At 30.0% G+C, this 18,023-nt stretch overlaps 1 protein-coding gene across 4 annotated transcripts in view; it reads left to right on the forward strand.

The window, feature by feature from the left end:
• LOC134708144 (uncharacterized) overlaps positions 1-6,772 on the forward strand; it is a 41,905-nt gene extending 35,133 nt beyond the window's left edge. For all 4 annotated transcript variants that reach the window (XM_063568461.1, XM_063568464.1, XM_063568463.1 and 1 more), the window contains 2 exons: positions 291-394; positions 3,801-6,772. In XM_063568461.1, the coding sequence (XP_063424531.1) occupies positions 291-394; positions 3,801-3,944 (248 nt within the window). In that variant the 3' untranslated portion in view covers positions 3,945-6,772. The remainder of the gene's footprint in view (positions 1-290; positions 395-3,800) is intronic.
• The last annotated feature ends 11,251 nt before the right edge of the window (positions 6,773-18,023 follow it).

An 18,023-nucleotide genomic window follows, 5' to 3' on the forward strand; every position in this document is an offset into this window, starting at 1 on the left:
TTAAAAGGAAATTCAAATTACAACACTTTGAAAATATATCTTTCAAACAGTACCTGTGCTTTAAACATGTTGAGAAGCAGAATGGTGTTTTAACATTTTTTATACAATTACAGAAAAGTAATGTTATTTCTATTGATAAAGAAATTGATTGTTTTATGTGAGCAATTGTAAATGATTACATAAAGTTAGAGTAATCAATTATACAAAAATTTCTGTGCCAAAGGAAATTATTTTTCCTTTCTTTTTTTTATGTATTTGTGTATTATTAAATAATCATTCAATTTGTTTAGGTCATGGTAAAGACACCACAGTTTCTAGTCAACCAGAAGTAAATCTTGCTCAACCTAATGACCCCCCTAGTATGCCTAGTGACCAAAGAATTCATTCAGGAGAGGTAGGAAATACACTACATTTACTTTGAAGTTGTATCATTGTAATTTATTATAAAGATTCCATGTTCAAAAACTTTAAAACTAATTTTTAAAAAGGATTTACCTTCATGAGGGACATAATTTAAAAAAAATGTCAGATGCAAATTTTGATATGTACATGTATACCACATCTTTATATGGAAAAGATCTCCTGATATGCTAGCTTGTATCAAATAAACAAAGAAACTGTAACAATGTTGTATTGTCTTTACTAGATATAGGAAGATGTGGTGTGAGTCAAAGCTTCCAAAACGGTCATATATTCCGGTCATTTGTATAATGTCCGGTAAAAGACCGGCTGGGCAAAGCATGAAACGGTCATATACTTTTTTAGTTTCAAAGGCTTTTTCGGTCATTTTAACATATAAATTCACGATCTTTTTGACCCAACATTTTGCCTTTAACAGCCATACATTTCCGGTCATAAAAGTGACATGATGATTAATTACTATCAAAACAACCCCTACTTTAGTACTTTCTAATTTTAATCGAGGCTAATTAGTTGTTGGACAGCTGAAAACTACCTGTTCAGGTGACAGGTAAACTATTTTCAGTACTGGACATTGTATAAATTAATCGGTCCATTCCCAATTATTTTCGTACATTTCAGCAGCTTGTATCTAATTGATTTAAAATATATAATAAATACATTTATAAACATGATTTGATACATCATTTAAAAAGGTTTTAAATGAAAAATCGTCAGAACTACGTTGTATGAACAAGAACACGTGTGCGCATGTGCACAGGTGGGAAATTCAATTATGCATCCTACATTTCTTCAAAAATGCTAAAACTATCATTAATGCCTGTATCTAATGTTCATTTCAAGTGTTTTGTTGAAGAAATAACATGGAAAGAGCTTCTTCGCTCAGTAGTTCTATGTTAACGTACATGGATTTTACGTATCCGTTTATGGTCCATGTTTTACCATTGTCAAGTCAACATCCGGTTTTGAAAAATTTGACTTTAAAAATGAAAATAAAGTTCTAGACAACTTCATTTTGCACAAATAAAGAGTCTAATGCAGATATGAGCACGTTGATGTGCACACTTCAGTGTTCTCCCCAGGCTGTTATAGCGTCGCGGTACCGCGACGCTATATTTTTTCACCGTGATGCTATAATAATTCCCGCGACGCTATAATTATTTTAAAGATGCTATTTTACTTGTCCTCAATTTTGAACTTTCATCTATTATCGATTATGATCATAAAAATTATATCACCTTTAAGTCGGACACTAAAGGCAATTAAGAGATTAAATAGCTAGGTGTTAATTGCCCTCAGGGTGATAACTGTTTGGATGCGAATATCCCAAGCTGACACTTGTGGCATGACTAAAACCACGTGTCTGCAATCGCCAATTTCGACATGGAAAAATGCAATCACAAAACAATTCGAAATCTACGTTTTGTATTACGAAATTTCAAAGATTGAAACGATTTTTTTTCTTTTAAGAAAAGGTCGTTTATTTGTGCAACTCTCCAAAAATTACTTTCTTTCTCTTCCGGTAATACGAGAGCAAGAATTTTGGTTTAGAGCTAAAATAAGTTTAATACTTCTTTAAAAAGTTATCATAATTGGCTTAATTTTATGTTTAATCCATTTAATGCATTAAAAGCGTCTTATTCATTCACAATCTCTTGTCAAACAATGTTTATTGTCGGACTCATTTTCGTAAATTTTTCTACGGCAGACATTGCACATTTTTGTGTAAACTACGGATCGGAACCGGAACAGATATGACAAAAAACCGCATTTTCACGATAATGACAACAGATGGACAGTAGACAGAAAAAATATACCAAGAGAGAAAACTACGCATTAACAGACTATTTGTTAGATAACTTTGTTCAAAATACATATCATTTTGATGTAAAGATAAGAAACAACTGGGACTAATTCATTGAGTGCCATGAAACAATGAATTTCATAAACATGATAAAAAAAAAATTTAAATTGATTTTTTTTTTTGGTTACTTTATCTTTACTTGATATAATATAAAAAATAGTTAATTTTGTGTACTATATATTTAGTTTTGTATATATACCTGTATACAGGTTGATCTATAATGAACCATTCATTCATTTGACTTATTGTTGGGTAACTGAAACCACATATTTATTTTTATTTGGCACAAGAGGAAAAAAAAATTCTGTAACTATAAATGAATAAAGAAAACATAAACTGAAACAACTGTTTTTGTGGTTATAGTTTAATTGTATTCTCAGTTATGAATTGAACAATATAAACTAAAACATATAAAGGAAATAGAGCATCAACGCGACGCGACAAACGACATTAAAAAAAATACAGTTATTTTTTTTTACGCAAAATGTGATGCTATCCAAAATTTCTGGGGAGAACACTGCACTTTGAATGATGCAATGTCAATTTTAACATTTTATGTCAGAACATCAAATCCATATCAAAGTAAAGTTTAATATCGATTTTAATTTAATGTCAATGGGATGGCCATCTGATTTCCATAAATTGGCATAATTGCCTTTTGTGACTTTGTCTTAGGGATTAAAATTCGGATCAGATATGAAATGTCCGGCTGGCTCAGAAAAATTTTGGAAGCCCTGGTGTGAGTGCCAATGAGACAACTCTCCATCCAAATAACAATTTAAAAAGTAAACCATTATAGGTTAAAGTACTGCCTTCAACACGGAGCCTTGGCTCACACCGAACAACAAGCTATAAAGGGCCCCAAAATTACTAGTGTAAAACCATTCAAACGGGAAAACCAACGGTCTAATCTATATAAACAAAACGAGAAACGAGAAACACATATATATTACATAAAAAAACGACAACTACTGTACATCAGATTCCTGACTTAGGACAGGTGCAATCATTTGCAGCGGGATTAAACGTTTTAATGGATCCAACCCTCCTCCCTTTTTCTGAAACAATTGCATAACATCACAACATAGAAAAACATAGTCACAGATCTTGTCTATGGGGAAGCACATACAAAAACTGAGAAGTTTACCATGTTAAAATACTTCAGATTATGATCAAAATTTACCTCAATGAGTAGAATATAGTAAAATATTTATAACAATTTAAAAGTTAGTTAGATGCCAATTTGTATATGAACATGAAAAACACAAATTTAAAGGCAACTTTGGAAAGTGTTAGCTATAGACAAAACTAGTCAAAAATAAAATCTCTGAGGTGTTGATTTCATACCATTTGTATTCTTGGAATGATTTTACTACAAAGAAAATTGTATGAATGTTATATTAAAGGCAACAATTTTAGAATTTCTATGCAAGTTTTTATAGTTATACCAGAGAAATTTCAATCTGTTATTCAAAACTTTTAAGGAATATACTAAAGGATTGTTTTCTAATTTCAGACTGAATCAACAGAGATGCCTCCTCCATCTTCAGGACCACCTTCCATGCCTATGTTATTCAATCCATCACAAATGTCTTCATCCTCAGCAACAAAACCTGGTTTAAAACGATATAATCAACAAAGAGTGTACCCAAAGTCATGATCAACTTCAATCTAGTCTTTTTAAGTGCTATGTCATATTATTGATGAGAAGTGCTCAGTTGACCTTGATCTGCCGTTTCAAGGACTAGTCTGTCAACATTGAATTATTAACATCATTCATTCAAATCGTTACTGGAACATATTATATATGTTTGTTGTTAATGATATAAGTGGCAGAGTATAAATGCATTGATCTTTGGAATAAGATACTTCTGTAAGAGTGTGTAATATGACTGACTGCAAGTATATAAAGGCACTAGTTTAAAGTACAAACAATGTTTTGTGTCACTACATATAATTTGTCATTCATTGATGGTATTGAGGGAAACCATTTATAAATAAAATCCATCTACATATTTCATTTTAAACAGTTGATATATATTTTGAATGATCATTGGGAATTATGGAACTGTAGTTGTAGATTTGTAGAACATTTGTGTTTTGTCTTGGTAGTCCATAAACAACATAAAGCCATACACTAGATCATTGCATCAGACAAATGTTCAAGTTACTGTGACCTACTTTATTAACATGAGCAGTGTGACCTACTTTATTAACATGAGCACTGTGTATGTAATTTACATCTGATATCATTACATGCAGTGAATATTTTATAATCTGATTAAATCCTAAGAAAATATTCTAACCAAAGGGTTTTTGTTTTGAGAATATTATTAGAATATGCATATCAATGGCTTAATATTCTACAAAAATCAATACACTAACCAAAACTAAGTTTAAACATCTATTTAGTGCCATATCATTATTTCATTTAAGAATTGATGGAGGTACATTTGACCTTGATTTGTCCTTGTGCAGTATAAACCTATAACATTCCTGTGTATGTTGTGTGAAGTTCTTGTGTGATGTCCTTCACTAGTTATTCTATATTTCACATCTCTGTTGATATTATGTATATTCTTTGAAATATACATATTCTTGGAAATATTTGTGCAATTGTTTACAAATCAAATATTTTATTTCACTATGATCAGATAGTGGCTAATCTGCTACATTAATATTATTTCATATAAATTATTTAAACCTGTTTGTGATTCAAAAAGAAGTTCCAATAATATATATTAGAGTTATTGTGCTTTCTAAGCTAAATATACATCTTTCATTTCAATTTATAAATTCTCAAATAGATTTTGAGTTCTCACCTTTCACTATGATAAACTGTTATGTGGTGAATAAAGGGAAGAGTTCTCACCTTTCACTATGATAAACTGTTATTTGGTGAATAAAGGGAAGAAATAGAATATCTTCTTAAGAAATTACGACAGAACAGTTTAAAGATTTGTAGTGAATTGTATATTTGGAACCAGAAAATGCAAGATGAGACTCAGTTGAAAGGGTCTCTTCTTCCGACAGCTTTATTATTAATCATTTTGAATCAAAACTGCATGAAAATTAGATATTTAATGAGAAAAAGTAAACAGTTAGCAGTTCATTGTTAACCTTAAAATCATTGATGGACACTAGAAAAATAGGAAGATATAATACTTTGGCAAGAAGTTTGGTTCTTTTGCAATTTTTTAATTGATTTTTTTTTATTAGTTGAAAGGAAAATTCTAACTCCTTCTTGGAAACACAAATTAGTATGTGCCAGAAGTTTCATTACAAACTACTGACAAAATCTTTGTTGTATCTGTGTATATATCTATGTTATTCTATAGTACATTGTAAATGCCTTTCAAAGAATAATATATTATTTCTACTGTCTTTTGTACTGTTATTTTATGAATTTGTTATGTAAGTCTTTCAAATGTATAGAATTTAAGATGCCAAATATTTTTTCCTAGATATTAAAGATAGATTTCCTCTTTTACTTGTGCATGTACTTTAAATGTATATTTGTTGTAATTTCTGTAAATCAGTGGTTTACAAAATTTTATTTTTAATGTGGAAACTTTTTCTTTTTCTCTTTTTTTTTTATATTTCAGCATTTGACATTTGTTAAAGAATTAATATATTCAATTATCAGTGTAAAAGTTTGATATACTTTCAAGATTTTAAAATACAGACTCACTAGAGGCAAATATATTCATCTATCTGCTGCTCTTTTCACCAAAAAACAAAAAAAAACATGATTTAAATTGGTCATACTGAAATAATCATGTATTGGAGTATTTTTCTTGTAAGGTTTTTAGGGTTTCTAAAAAAAGGGAGGAACTATGAGGGGGGATATGACCTTTATCTGGACTCTGGGATCTGTTGTTTTTAGGCACGGGATTTTGGAATTGATCCTTACGGGATCCGGGAATTCTTGTTTTCAAATTTCAGGACGTCTGGATTTACTGTATTTAAATTCAGGACCTCGGGATTTCGTGTTTTTAAGCCCGGGATTTCGGGATCAGGACCCCTCCTTTCCCTGCTCAACTATGTTATACATTGAGTTAACTGTGTGTTCATCCTTAATTTATATAATTCTAGCTTGTGTTCAGTTATAAATATTCATTAAGTGCATAGTTTGAACATGTGATAATCGTAATTGTGATTTTGGCGACTTATTACATAGAATGTTTATACATAATAGAAAATATTATGACATTTCAGATTAGTGTATATACTCATATTTTTGCTGTAAATGTTCAGTTTGCGATGATTGTAAGTGCTTAATTTATTATTTTATTTGTGTCATTAAAATTGTGTACATTTATTTTATTATACATATGCTGTTGTTATTTAGAAGATTCAAAGTATTATTGCAAAGATTGTTTCAGTGGGTATTATATACAAATTATAATTGTTGTATCCATGATTTGGAAAAATGACAGTTTTAGAGAATTATTTAAATTAGTATTTATTTGGAACCAAAAACAATTGACTTTTCGTTTGACCCTTACATTTTTTGCTATATTCACAAAAAAGCCAAGACACATTTTGAATGATATGAAATCAGAGTGATTTGTGAAAATGAAAAAAAAAAGTACATTTGACATTAATTTGATTGAAATCATATGAAATTAGTATACACATACACATTTTTATTTTGCAATAGCTCATTCTATGATCATCATCATTCAAGTCTCAAGCATTTAGATAAATCATTATTATCATATATATTTTATTCATGTTTTGATTAACACATAATGTTTAAGGAATAGTAGAGGTGTGTATTGGCAGGTCTAAACAAAAATTATTTGAAAATTTCAGAAATAATGCCTTTAACCTTTTTTAAAAGATTTCAAATCACAAAAATTTAAATCTGTACATCTTTCCTGTAACTAACATTTTGTTCCAAATAAAGTTGCACTTTATAGTTTCATTTTTTCCACAGTCAAAGAGTTTCTTTATACTTAATAAAGTTTTAAGTACTGGTCAGCATGTGCAGTTTGTTAGAGAAAATTGTTATGTGTGCACAATTTTCTACATTAAAGTGGTCTGTGCAGTACTTAAACATATATTCTAACCTGTTCTGTAGAAATCTGACAATTCCTTTTATATAATTTTAAGTGTAAGCAATTAAACAATATTACAGAATTTTCAGATTTCTATAAGACAGGTGCTTGTGAGTGATGTATAATTGATATGTGTTTAATTTAGTCTTTGTTGATCTCTTTCACTGCTACACCCTGTTTACAATTGAACAACTGTTCACATTTTGGTATAAGCTCAATTCAAAGTCAACTACTGTAGATTAATTTATTTCATGGATAACAATTTTTGTGGATTGAGATTAAAAGCTTGGATATTTGATTTCCTGGTTTTTGCCAGAGTCTGCATAGATAATAACCTCCTTGAACATAAAATTGGTTGTTTACCTTAAACCACCAAATCCACAAAAATTGTTATCTGAATTATAATGAATCTACAGTAAAAACATACAAGAAGAAATGATACAAGAAGTAACACAGAAAGTTAATATATTTACACTGACATGTAACAAAGCTGTAAAGTTTGTTTGCATGCAAAGATAAGTTACCTATTGGAAATAATAGGAGTAAGTATTTTAGCTAAATGTATTTACATGAAATTATAGTAAGAGTTAAATAATTAACTTTAATCATTTGAAAAGGGCCATAGCAAAATGTGAATTGATGATTCAGTGCAAGTGTGTGATTACAGTGAAAATAACTAAACAGATTATTTGAATAATTTGTTTTATGAAGTTAATTGTTAGTAAATAAATGTAATATATATGTCAGAGCCACTGGTGAGAGAAATAAAAATGTGAAAATTGAATGTTGTTGTTCTAATTAGACTTTTCCCTTTCATTGTAAGTCACTTAATTCTCTTGATAACAATACTAGTCAGAAATTGATGCATGTATATGTAACCCTTGAGACAAAAAACTAGGATGATTACAAGTTTTTAGCTGGTTTGGGATAATGGCTTACTTGTCCATTAAAGGCTACCAATAAAGTAGAACTTTTTGCTTGTGATTAGCAGACCTTAAATAGAAAATAATCTATTTATAAAATAAAATTTTAACAAAAATACTGAACTCTAAGGTAAATTAAAAAAGGGGAAAATCCATAAAGACTGACCAAATCAAATGTTATCAACTAACAGAATGAATGATAAACAAATAAAGGCAACAGTAGTATACCGCTGTTCAAAACTCATAAATCCATGGACAAAAAACAAAATCGGGGTAACAAACCAAAACCGAGCGAAACGCATTACATACAAGAGGAGAACAACGACACAACACCGAAACACAACACACACAGAAACGGACCAAGCATCAGACAAAACACCACGAGAATAACAAATATAACATGAAAACCAAATACATGAATTTGGGATAGACAAGTACCGTGCCACGCCTTATCTCAATATCTCAAAAATAAGAGGAAACTAAACCCGAGTTTATCACAAAATAGACACATCCAAATCAGTCCAGGCGTCAACGTAATTAAAAAAATGTGACGTCACATACGATGGCGAAAAGGCAGAAACGTTATGCCACATTTGAATTTATGAAATTTAGAAACAGCATGACGTCACATATGAAAAACTATCCTTCAAAAATGAGATAGAATTAGGATTGATTTAGAACTAAATACTGATAATTCATTGAAACAAAATACATATTGCAATACTTATTAATAGCAATTAACTGTAATATATATATATGTCCAGTTTGTTATGAATCCAACTTCAAACGTAAATAATCGTACAAAATTTAATATAATTAATAAAGAGGAGGTGGTTAATTTTTCTATCCGTCACACCTAAATATATAATAAGAAGACGTCAACACATTTGACAAAATCTGATGAGAATTACAAATATAACATTAAACATGTAAACTAAATACATGAATTTGGGATAAACAAGTACAGAAACACGTCTTATAGTAATGCGAATTCACATTCAGCAAAACAGTCACAATCGGGAATAAGTCACGTTTGGTAATTAAAAGATTAGACGACATAATGACAAACCAGAATCTACCATGTGGTAAAAATGTCCTTAGCTAGTTTGGTTAAAGAGACATCATATGGATCCACCAATTGTGATGGTGTCCATAAAATTTACAGAGTGTCAATTTTAATCTGTCCTCCTCACAACTTTGTTCGAGCAGTTTCTGCGTAAGGAGCACACTCCTGTATATGAAGTCTGTATAGTGTAGAAGAATTTCCTGTCAATTTCCTGTCATATTCCTGACTTGGTAGAAGAATTTCCAGAAGAAAATAGTGTGTTAACCCTGTGTTTACAGCTAGATAAACCACTCACTTGTATGACAGTTATTATAAGGTTTATTGGCAGCTAGGATAATAGTAATTGAGTACAATTTCTCTTTCAAAGTTAGCGAAAAACTTATTTTGAAAATCCATTTTCTCAACTTTGGAAATTGAAGTATCTAAAAATCATAGCATAGCACAGTACCCGCATTGAAAAAGGATAATAAAAGGACATTACCTAGAACTTTTAAATTCCAATGCTTCAAAATAAGACAGCACTGAACAAAAAATCTTTGCTGAAATGAAAAAAACCCAAAAAAAACAACATATATATTAACAACCTTCCACATAGTGTGCTGTACATAGTTATATAAAACAAATCAAAAATTCTCCACAAAATTACCCTTATATATACTCTAATATCATTAGAGGTGTTCCTATCTATAGGCAGCTTATACAAAGAAAAAGAAGAAACAACACCTTTCAAAATTTATGTCGGATCAGTTGTCATGAAAAAGTCTGATTGCAGAGGGGTCAACTCAGCATGAATCAGTAAGAAGTCTGATTTCAGAGGGATGAAATCAGCATTAATCAGTAAGAAGTCTGATTTCAGAGGGATAAAATCAGCATGAATCAGTAAGAAGTATGATTTCAAAGGGAAGAAATCAGCATGAATCGGTAAGAAGTCTAATTTCAGAGGAGTCAACTCAACATGAATCAATAAGAAGTCTGATTTCAGAGGAGAATACTCCGAATGAACCAGTAAATATTTGATTTCACAGGAGTCGAATCGAGATTCTGAGGGGTAAACTCACCTTCAATCAGTAAAAAGTCTGATTTCAGAGGGGTAAATTCAGCATGCTGAGGGGGTATATTCCCCATGAATCAGTAAGAAGTATGATAACAGAGGGGTAAATTCAGCATGCATTACTGGAAAGTCTGATTTCAGATGCACAAACTCACCATGAATCAGTAAAAAATCTTATTTTTGGCGGAATTTACGAAGAATACTGAATGGTAAATTCGACATAAATCAGAAGTCAGAATTCAAAGGGGTTAAATCAGCTTGAATCAGTGAAAAGTCTGATTTCAGATGTGTAAAACACCACGAATCAGATAGAAGTCTTGATTTCAGAGAAGTGAACTAAGCATATATTAGTAAAAATTAAATTCCAGATGGTTACATTCAGCATGAATCAGTAAAAAGTCTGATTTCAGAGGAGTGATCTCGACATGTTGAGGTGGTAAAATCAGCATGAATCAGAAAGAAGCAGTAAAGCCTGATATCAGAGGGGTAAACTCAGCATGAATCAGAGAAATCTGATTCAGAGCGGTAAATTCAGCATGCTGAAGGTTATTCACCATGAATCGATAAGAAGTATGACTACAGAGGAGTGAATTCGGCATGGATCAGTCAGGATTTCAAAGGGGTAAATTCAGCATGCATCACTGAAAAGTCTGATTTCAGATGTGTAAACTCACCATGAATCAGAAAAAAAATCTACTTTTGAGGGGGGTAATTCATAATGCTGAATGGTAAATTCGGCATGAATCAGTAAGAAGTCAGAATTCAAAGGAGTTAACTCAGCTTGAATCAGTGGAAAGTTTGATTTCAGATGTGTAAAACACCATGAATCAGATAGAAGTCTTGATTTCAGAGACGTGAACTAAGCATTTATTAGTAAAAATTAAATTCCAGATGGTTACATTCAGCATGAATCAGTACAAAGTCTGATTTCAGAGGAGTGATCTCGATGTTCAGGGGTAAAATCAGTATGAATCAGTAAAAAGTCTTACTAGTATTTCAGAGTGGTAATTTCTGTATGGGTAGGGATAAACTCTGCACTAATCAGTAAAGGAGTAGGTCCGGTAAGGACCGATTTTGGCCTCAAATTTCAGGTTCATCTGAAGAAATATTTTGACCACTTTTCAAACACTTGAGTGTCTATTTCATTTGAATCAATTAGTTTATATCAAAGATTTTTAACTGATTAAGTCTTTAAAAATGATCCGATTCAAGCTTAAATATGAAAAATCGACCAAATATGCCGAAAATGTCACTTTTCAGATGTTTTTTGTCAAAAATGAAAGTGGCCGCATCCGTGTTCATCCTCGACCTTTAGATATGTTATGTATTTTCATAAAATACAACTTACATTTCAATATTAAGGATGAACACGAATGCGGCCACTTTCGTTTTACACGAAAACCGTCTAAAATTTAACTAAAATGCTAGAATTTTTAAGGTTTTAGTAATTAAGCATGACTTTATGGTGCTAGTACCCGATATATGTGCATTTTTATGTTAAAAAATAGCCCATATTTATGTAGCAGAGGCATTCTCCTGTCCAATAAATAACTACAAGTTTACATTTTAACAACTTTGTAAAACTGCTATATTTTTGGGCCAAAAAGGGGGCTTACTGGACCTACTCCTTTCAGATTTCAGAGGGCTTAACTAGCATAAATCAGTAAAAAAGATATGATTTCATGAATCAGTAAAAAGTAAGAGTTTAGACGTGTTAACTCGGCATGAATAAAAAATTAAACAAGCTGTAAAGTCTGATATCAGAGGGATAAACTCAGCATTAATCAGTAAAAAATCTGATTTCAGACTTGTTAATTCGGCAGGTTTCAGAAACAAGCAGTAGTCTGATATCAGAGAGGTAAACTCAGCATGAATTAGTAAAAAGTCTGATTTCAGAGGGGTAAACTTCGCATTCAAAGGTGTAAACTCACCATGAATCAGTTAGAAGTCTGATTACAGAGGATTTAAATCGGTATGAATCAGTTAGAAGTTTGATTCAGAAGGGGAAACTCAGCATGAATCAGTAAGAGGTCTGATAGGTAACCTCAGCATGCTAAGGGGGAAACTCGGCATGAATCAGTTATTAGTCTTTATTTCAGAGGGATAAACTCAGCATGAATCAATAACCAGTGGGTCTACTCGGCATGCTGAGGGGTAACCTTTCCATGAATCAGTAAAAAGTCTGATATCAGAGGGGTAAATTCAGAATGCTGAGGGGATGAATTCACCATAAATCAGTAAGAAGTATGATTACAGAGGAGTGAATTCGGCATGAATCTGTGAAAAATTTGACTTCATATGTGTAAACTCACCATGAATCAGTTAGAAGTCTTGATTTCAGAGGAGTGAACTCGGCATAAACCAGTGAAAAGTTTAATTTCAGTGGGGTAAATTCAGCATGAATCAATAAAAAGTCTGATTTCAGAGTGGTAATTTCCGCATGCATATGGGTAATCTTGGAATGAATCAGTAAATTTCACATTTCAGATGGGTAAACTAGCATGAATCAGTAAAAAAAAGTCTGAATCCAGAGGAGTATAATCAGCATGAATCAGTTAAAAGTATGGTTTCAGACGTGCTAGCTCGGCATGAATCAGAAAGAAGCAGTGGTATCTGATATATCAGAGGGATCAACTCAGCATGAATCAGTAGAAAGGCATGCAAAGGGGAATCTCGGCATGAATCATTATAAGACTTGATTTCATGGGGGTAAACTCAGCATGAATCAATAAGAAGTCTGATTTCAAAGGGGTAAACTCAGTATACTAAGGTGGAAACTCGGCATGAATCACCAACAAGCATTCATTCAAATTGTTGACAACAATGTTTAATATTGTTTGGGAATTACTATTTAAAGTTGAGAATGGAAATGGGCAATGTGTCAAAGAGACAACAACCCGACCATAGAAAAAACAGCAGAAGGTCACCAACAGGTCTTCAATGTAGTGAGAAATTCCCGCACCCGGAGGCGTCCTTCAGCTGGCCCCATAACAAATATATACTAGTTCAGTGATAATGAAGCTTATATTTTGAAATGATATAAGCAAGTTAAATAATTTGTTGTTCAATAGGACATTATTCAATTTTTTAATGAGGTTATCTCTCAAATAGTTATAGGATGAACATTTTAAAAGAAAGTGTAGTTCATCTTCAATGTCTCCATTGTTGCACCAAAGACATACCCTACTCTGTTTTGGTATTTTTAGATATCGTCCTCTTTCGAAATGATCAACATACGAGAGTCTTTTATTTGGTTTATCAAGGATTTGTATAGTTAGATCTAACTATACAAATCCTTGGGTTTATATACAGTACTTGCAACCTTAGGCGTTACTATTTCAGCGATCAATCAGCGGTCATCGCTCAGTCACCGATCAGTCAAGTTCGCGTCAAACTCACGTCAGCAATCCGTCAGACTTATAGTAAAAGTAGTTGACTGATCGGACTGATCGGACTGATAGAACCGATCGACCTTGATGACGGATTGACCTGTAATACGTCACATGATAAAATAATGCAAATTACGGAATCTTAGTTTCGTTTAGTTTAATTAAAATGGCGACTAGTGAAAATCGAACGTTCAATGATCATGATGATACATTTTGCTTTAATAATAAAAATTTAGCAAAGTTTTATTGAAAAGAAATGTACAGATAAAACCTAACATAAATTTTATTATTAAAGAATTGTATTTTTGTTTTATTTAGGTTATATATTTTCAAACACGGCGGGTTCTAAAACGGTGTCTACATCGCAATTTTTATTTTTTTATTTTCCAAACATACTCGGGAAAAGCAACGATTTGAATAGTTAGAACAAGGATTTGCGTAGCTATACAAATCCTTGTTATCATCATAAAATTCATTAAAAAAACTTATCATAATCAAGGACTTTCTATATATATTCCTGTCACAATCGAAGCCTATAAAATTTTAATAAAAAGAAGACTAATTTTTGATATTTTAAACAACACGAAATAAAATGTAAGTAAGATTTATCTGACACTCTTAATTTCATAAAAAAAAACTATTCTAATCTATAAAGAGCATTTTCAGTAAAATGAAGAAATATTTGCATTTAAGGCAATGCGTACAAAAATTAAATATTTTTTACCTTATCGTAGGTATATTTTATGAAGAACAGCCAATTCTGATGTACAAAAAGTACTGAAATCATATGACGGTTAATAATGTGTATCAAAATAAATCAATAACTGCATTCTTATTCCACAAAAATAAAAGTTTAAGTATTTTAAGTCTCATTATATCTCAATTCTGATTAGAAGACTTGTCTCAAGATGGTTAAAATAACTGATTTCAAATAAAATAGCATCAGTTTTAATAAAAAGAAGACTAAATTTGGTTATTTTAAACAATGCAAATAAAATTGAGTATGATTTCTCTGACACTCTTTTAATTTCATGAAAAAAAAACCTATTCTTATCTATAAAAAGTACAAAAATCCAATGGCGGTCAATAATTTTCAGTAAAATGAAGAAATATTTGCATTTTAGGCAATGCGTACAAAAATTAAATATTTTATTCCTTATCGTAGGCATATTTTATGAAGAACAGTCCATTCTGATGGACAAAAAGTACTGAAATGATATGACGGTTAATAATGTGTATTAAAATAAATCAATAACTGCATTCTTATTCCACAACAAGAAAAGTTTAAGTATTTTAATTCTCATTATATCTCAATTCTGATTATAAGACTTGTCTCAAGATGGTAAAAATAACTGATTTCAAATAAAATAGCATCATTTCTTTTAAAAAGAAGACTAATTTTGGTTATTTTTAACAAATGCGAATAAAATATCAGTACGATTTCTCTGACACTCTTTTAATTTCATGAAAAAACTATTCTAATCATTAAAAAGTACAAAAAATCCTATGGCGGTCAATGATTTTTAGTAAAATGAAGAAATATTTTGCATTTTAGGCAACTCATACAAGAATTTAATATCTTTTTCCTTAAGGTAAGCATATTTTATGAAGAACAGCCAATCTTGATGTACAAAAAGTACTGAAATCATATGACAGTTAATAATTTGTATCAAAATTAATCAAGAACTGCATTCTTATTCAACAAAAACAAAAAGTTTAAGTATTTTAACTCTCATTATATCTCAATTCTGATCAGAAGATTTGTCTCAACATGGTAAACATAACTGATTTAAAATAAAATAGCATAATTTTTAATAAATAGAAGACTAATTTTGGTTATTTTTAACAACGCGAATAAAAGTTTAGTATGATTTCTCTGACACTCTTTTAATTTCATGAAACAAAAACCTATTCTAATCTATAAAAAGTACAAAAATCCAATGGCGGTCAATAATTTTTAGTAAAATGAAGAAATATTTGCATTTTAGGCAACGCGTACAAAAATTAGATATTTTTTTCCTTAACGTAGGCATATTTTATGAAGAACAGCCAATTCTGATGTACAAAAAGTACTGAAATCATATGAAGGTTAATAATGTGTATCAAAAAATAAATCAATAACTGCATTCTTATTCCACAAAAATAAAAGTTTAAGTATTTTAATTCTCATTATATCTCAATTCTGATTAGAAGACTTGTCTCAAGATGGTAAAAATAACTGATTTCAAATAAAATAGCATCATTTTTAATAAAAAGAAGACTAAATTTGGTTATTTTAAACAATGCAAATAAAATTGAGTATGATTTCTCTGACACTCTTTTAATTTAATGAAAAAAAAACCTATTCTAATCTATAAAAAGTACAAAAATCCAATGGCGGTCAATAATTTTCAGTAAAATGAAGAAATATTTGCATTTTAGGCAATGCGTACAAAAATTAAATATTTTTTTCCTTATCATAGGCATATTTTATGAATAAAGTCCATTCTGATGTACAAAAAGTACTGAAATGATATGACGGTTAATAATGTGTATCAAAATAAATCAATAACTGCATTCTTATTCCACAAAAATAAAAGTTTAAGTATTTTAATTCTCATTATATCTCAATTCTGATTAGAAGACTTGTCTCAAGATGGTAAAAATAACTGATTTCAAATAAAATAGCATCATTTCTATTAAAAAGAAGACTAATTTTGGTTATTTTTAACAATGCGAATAAAATATTAGTATGATTTCTCTGACACTCTTTTAATTTCATGAAAAAACTATTCTAATCATTAAAAAGTACAAAAAATCCTATGGCGGTCAATAATTTTTAGTAAAATGAAGAAATATTTTGCATTTTTAAGGCAAAGCATACACAAATCTGATATCTTTTTCCTTAAAGTAAGCATATTTTATGAAGAACAGCCAATCTTGATGTACAAAAAGTACTGAAATCATATGACAGTTAATAGTTTGTATCAAAATTAATCAAGAACTGCATTCTTATTCAACAAAAACAAAAAGTTTAAGTATTTTAACTCTCATAATATCTCAATTCTGATCAGAAAATTTGTCTCAACAGGGTAAACATAACTGATTTAAAATAAAATAGCATCATTTTTAATAAATAGAAGACTAATTTTGGTTACTTTAAACAACCTGAATAAAATTTTAGTATGATTTCTCTGACACTCTTTTAATTTCATGAAACAAAAACCTATTCTAATCTATAAAAAGTACAAAAAACCAATGGCGGTCAATAATTTTTAGTAAAATGAAGAAATATTTGCATTTTAGGCAACACGTACAAAAATTTAATATTTTTTTCCTTATCGTAGGCATATTTTATGAAGAACAGCCAATTCTGATGTACAAAAAGTACTGAAATCATATTACGGTTAATAATGTGTATCAAAATAAATCAATAACTGCATTCTTATTCCACAAAAATAAAAGTTTAAGTATTTTAATTCTCATTATATCTCAATTCTGATAAGAAGACTTGTCTCAAGATGGTAAAAATAACTGATTTCAAATAAAATAGCATCATTTTTAATAAAAAGAAGACTAAATTTGGTTATTTTAAACAATGCAAATAAAATTTAGTATGATTTCTCTGACTCTCTTTTAATTTCATGAAAAAAACACCTATTCTAATCTATAAAAAGGACAAAAATCCAATGGCTGTCAATAATTTTCAGTAAAATGAAGAAATATTTGCATTTTAGGCAATGCGTACAAAAATTAAATATTTTTTTCCTTATCGTAGGCATATTTTATGAAGAACAGTCCATTCTGATGGACAAAAAGTACTGAAATGATATGACGGTTAATAATTTGTATCAAAATAAATAAACAACTGCATTCTCTTATTCAACAAAAATTAAAGTGTAATTTCTAATAAGAAGACTTGTCTCAAAATTGTAAAAATAACTAATTTTAAATAAAAAAGCATCATTTTTTATAAAAAGAATACTAATTTTAGTTATTTTAAACAATGGAAATAAAATTTAAATATGATTTCTATGACACTCCTTTAATTTCATTAAAAAAAACAAAATCAAATTTATTGAATAAAAACGAGTATTATCTCTTATTAGTATTCTTTATTATTGTAAAAAGTAGTAAAAACACAATAAAAACACCTATAACACAATTAAAAATCTTGTTCTCGGGATACATAATCTTGTTTTCGGGATATTATGTTGTTCTCGTAGTTCTCGGGAAATCGTGGTACCGAAATGACAGTCAATAATTTT

Source organism: Mytilus trossulus, chromosome 2, assembly GCF_036588685.1.
Source record: "Mytilus trossulus isolate FHL-02 chromosome 2, PNRI_Mtr1.1.1.hap1, whole genome shotgun sequence".
Lineage (NCBI taxonomy): Eukaryota > Metazoa > Mollusca > Bivalvia > Mytilida > Mytilidae > Mytilus > Mytilus trossulus.